This window comes from Sinocyclocheilus anshuiensis, unplaced genomic scaffold (genome assembly GCF_001515605.1).
Source record: "Sinocyclocheilus anshuiensis isolate Anshui unplaced genomic scaffold, SAMN03320099.WGS_v1.1 scaffold1575, whole genome shotgun sequence".
NCBI lineage: Eukaryota > Metazoa > Chordata > Actinopteri > Cypriniformes > Cyprinidae > Sinocyclocheilus > Sinocyclocheilus anshuiensis.
This window is the reverse complement of record NW_015548276.1, coordinates 321,367-324,334: the sequence shown is the minus strand read 5'-3', so window position 1 is coordinate 324,334 and position 2,968 is coordinate 321,367. Positions and strand designations below refer to the sequence as shown.

At 34.1% G+C, this 2,968-nt stretch overlaps 1 protein-coding gene across 1 annotated transcript in view; it reads left to right on the top strand.

The window, feature by feature from the left end:
• Positions 1 to 405: 405 nt before the first annotated feature.
• The window catches only part of LOC107655782 (suppressor of tumorigenicity 7 protein-like), a 14,310-nt gene continuing 11,747 nt past the window's right edge, over positions 406 to 2,968 (top strand). The window contains exons 1-6 of the mRNA XM_016443363.1: positions 406 to 630; positions 2,064 to 2,146; positions 2,279 to 2,438; positions 2,514 to 2,568; positions 2,682 to 2,797; positions 2,899 to 2,968. Coding sequence (XP_016298849.1) covers positions 462 to 630; positions 2,064 to 2,146; positions 2,279 to 2,438; positions 2,514 to 2,568; positions 2,682 to 2,797; positions 2,899 to 2,968 — 653 coding nt within the window. The 5' untranslated portion in view covers positions 406 to 461. The remainder of the gene's footprint in view (positions 631 to 2,063; positions 2,147 to 2,278; positions 2,439 to 2,513; positions 2,569 to 2,681; positions 2,798 to 2,898) is intronic.

The following is a 2,968-nucleotide window of genomic DNA, read 5'->3' as shown; positions in this document are numbered from 1 at the left end:
AGTTTTATACTTTAATTTCTTTTTTTGGCAAGTGTTGATAATTATCCTCTGAATTGATTACCTTTTATTAGGGATTTTTCTAACATGTGACATACAGTGTCATTCATGTATGCCAAATACTGAATTTGAATCCATTATTTGGGCTGACAACAGAAAATTATAAAATATGGGCATTGTTTTGGGAGTACTAAGCATGTATATAACAGTATATACTCCTGAAATAGTGATAGTAGTATGTTAGAATGCAATTCTGAGCATATATTTCTCGATTCACTTAAAAAAAATAGTATACAACAGCATATACGGCACATTAAGCTAGTATTCTATTCTGAATTTTAAACAGTCGTTATAGAACTCGAGTATAAATGAACAGGAGCTGCGCCCTCTGATGGAGAGCGTCGGTACAGCATTCTCTCCTCCACTATCCCACAATTCTAATGTTTACGGCTAGTCGGTGAAAGATGGCGGACAGCAGTGGCAGTAATCCTCAATCACCCGGTTTCACGGAGAAATTAAAATCGTGGCTCTGCTGGTCGTGGACGTACATATGTACGCTTTGGTTCGCCATGGTCTTAACGATGGTTTACGTGCTGAGGAGCCCACTGAAGCTGCAGGAGACCGTCAACGCAGGTGTGTGTTTATGATCAGCTGTGGGGTTGTTTACTACTCAACACGGGGTATCGTTCTGTTCACTGAAGGAAAAATTCACACAAATATGAAAATGCTACCATTATTTCTCTCGTCTCCATGCAAACCCATTTGAGTTAATTTTTTTTCGAATATGAAAGGAGAAATTTTGAAGTCAGTGCTGGTCGGAGTTTTCCATGCAATGTCAATGAATGGTGACTGAAGATGTCAAGTGGCCAAAAGGACTCTAAATTGTCATTAGGTATCATAACAGTAGTCCATTCGACTCGTGCACTATATTACAAGTCGTTTGAATTCATACTATATCATTGTGAGAGAAACAGACATGCATTTAAATTAGTTACTGATTAATTGAATGTGAGGTTTACTTCAGATAAAAGCAGCTGTCAAATGCAAGTCTAGAAAATTGTAGGTCATGTTTTATGCATTAATTCCATGCACTGAAGCTTCAATCCTATATCTCACAATTTTTTGACATTTTGTTTTGTTATGGGTATTAATGCATATCATTTTTACACAGTACAGTGTGCATGTGATGTTTGAGTAATTATTCAGAATATTTCTGAAACTTCTGAAAGCATTATTCAGAAGAGGAATTTATCAAGACAACGTGCACAATAAATAAAATGGAAATATTTTGATGCAAGATAGGTTTAATCATCATTATTATTTTTTATACTAAAGACATTTTTAAAAGTTGTTTGCAAATAATCAAGTAACTTGTTGCCGTGTTTTACGTGTTGTGTTCAAAATAAAATGTTTAAATTATATACATAATTTTTAAAGCTTTGTTTTTACGATCATAGACTTTATAAACAGATGTTGACTACATATAGGTATGGAAAAAGAACTGTTTTGTAAATGAATGAACAAAACAGTCTAACAACAGTCTTACACAAACAAAGCTTATCTTCAATAACTCAGCTTCAAATATAATATATATTATATGAAATATATTTCAGGTTTTCATTTTTTTAAGTACAGTGTGTATGTAATGTTTGAGTAGAAGCATTATTCAGCGGTTGATTTTAAAATGAATTTTAATATAAATTAAAAATGTAATAATTTTATAACCATAATTATTCAAGATATGAGTTTAGTCATTATTTTTAAAGAGTTGTAAGTAAATGTATGGCCATTTTTAATGAGTTTTATGAGTTATAATAAAAATTATTATATATTTAGAATCTACTAAATACATCCCCACAAATAATATATATATATTTGAATTGTTTTGCTTTTTTCCCCTGTGACTTTAAATTGCTGAAGCATTTTTCAAGATCAGGAGTTATCAATAGATGTTTACTATACTGATTGATTGACAGGTGTTTTATATATATATATATATTTTTTAGTATGAGTATATAAAAATGATTATAATTTCTTTGTCTTACTATATTGTTATTCGTCCACAGCATCTGTGTTTTTAAACACTCTTACGCCGAAATTCTATGTTGCGTTGACTGGAACCTCCTCGCTCATCTCAGGCCTCATATTGGTGAGTCTTTTTCTTGGCTTTGGTGAATTGGTTGTCAAATAACTTAATTTAAATAAGTAATAATAATCATACTAAACAACTAACTTCAGTTTCAAAGCTGTGTGAAATCACACTGTTTGTGTCTGTCTTCAGATATTTGAGTGGTGGTACTTCAGAAAGTATGGCACGTCCTTCATCGAGCAGGTGTCTGTCAGTCACTTGCGCCCCTTACTGGGAGGAGTGGAGAACAGCAGCTCTGCGGGCCTCTTCTCCTCAGTAAACGGCGATACCGAGCCGAGAACCAACGTTGCAGGTTTTTGAAAGTTAATGGCTACATGTTTACCTTTCTAAATATTATGAAGGAAATATCATTTTCTTTTTCTTTCAGAATGTAAAGTGTGGAGAAACCCACTGAACCTATTCAGAGGTGCCGAGTACAGCAGGTATATTGTTGGACGTTTCCTAAACGGTTTCAGTCCATTTCAATAATATTTGAATTTGACAGACTTCCATTATTTAAAAAAATTCATATTCATTAATGATCCTTTCATTCCAGGTACACTTGGGTGACAGGAAAAGAGCCCCTGACATACTACGACATGAATTTATCAGCACAAGATCATCAGACCTTCTTCTTGGGAGACACTCAACAACTTAGACCAGAGGACTCTGGTTAGTCTCATGCTCTTTCACCTAAAAAAAAAAAAAAAAGCCTAGATTTACTCCGAACTGATGTTTTATCATGATTGCTATCTCTCTTGCTTGTTCTGCAGTAATGCAAAAGGCCTGGAGGGAGAGGAACCCACAGGCACGTATTCGAGCAGCTTACCAGGCAATTGAGCT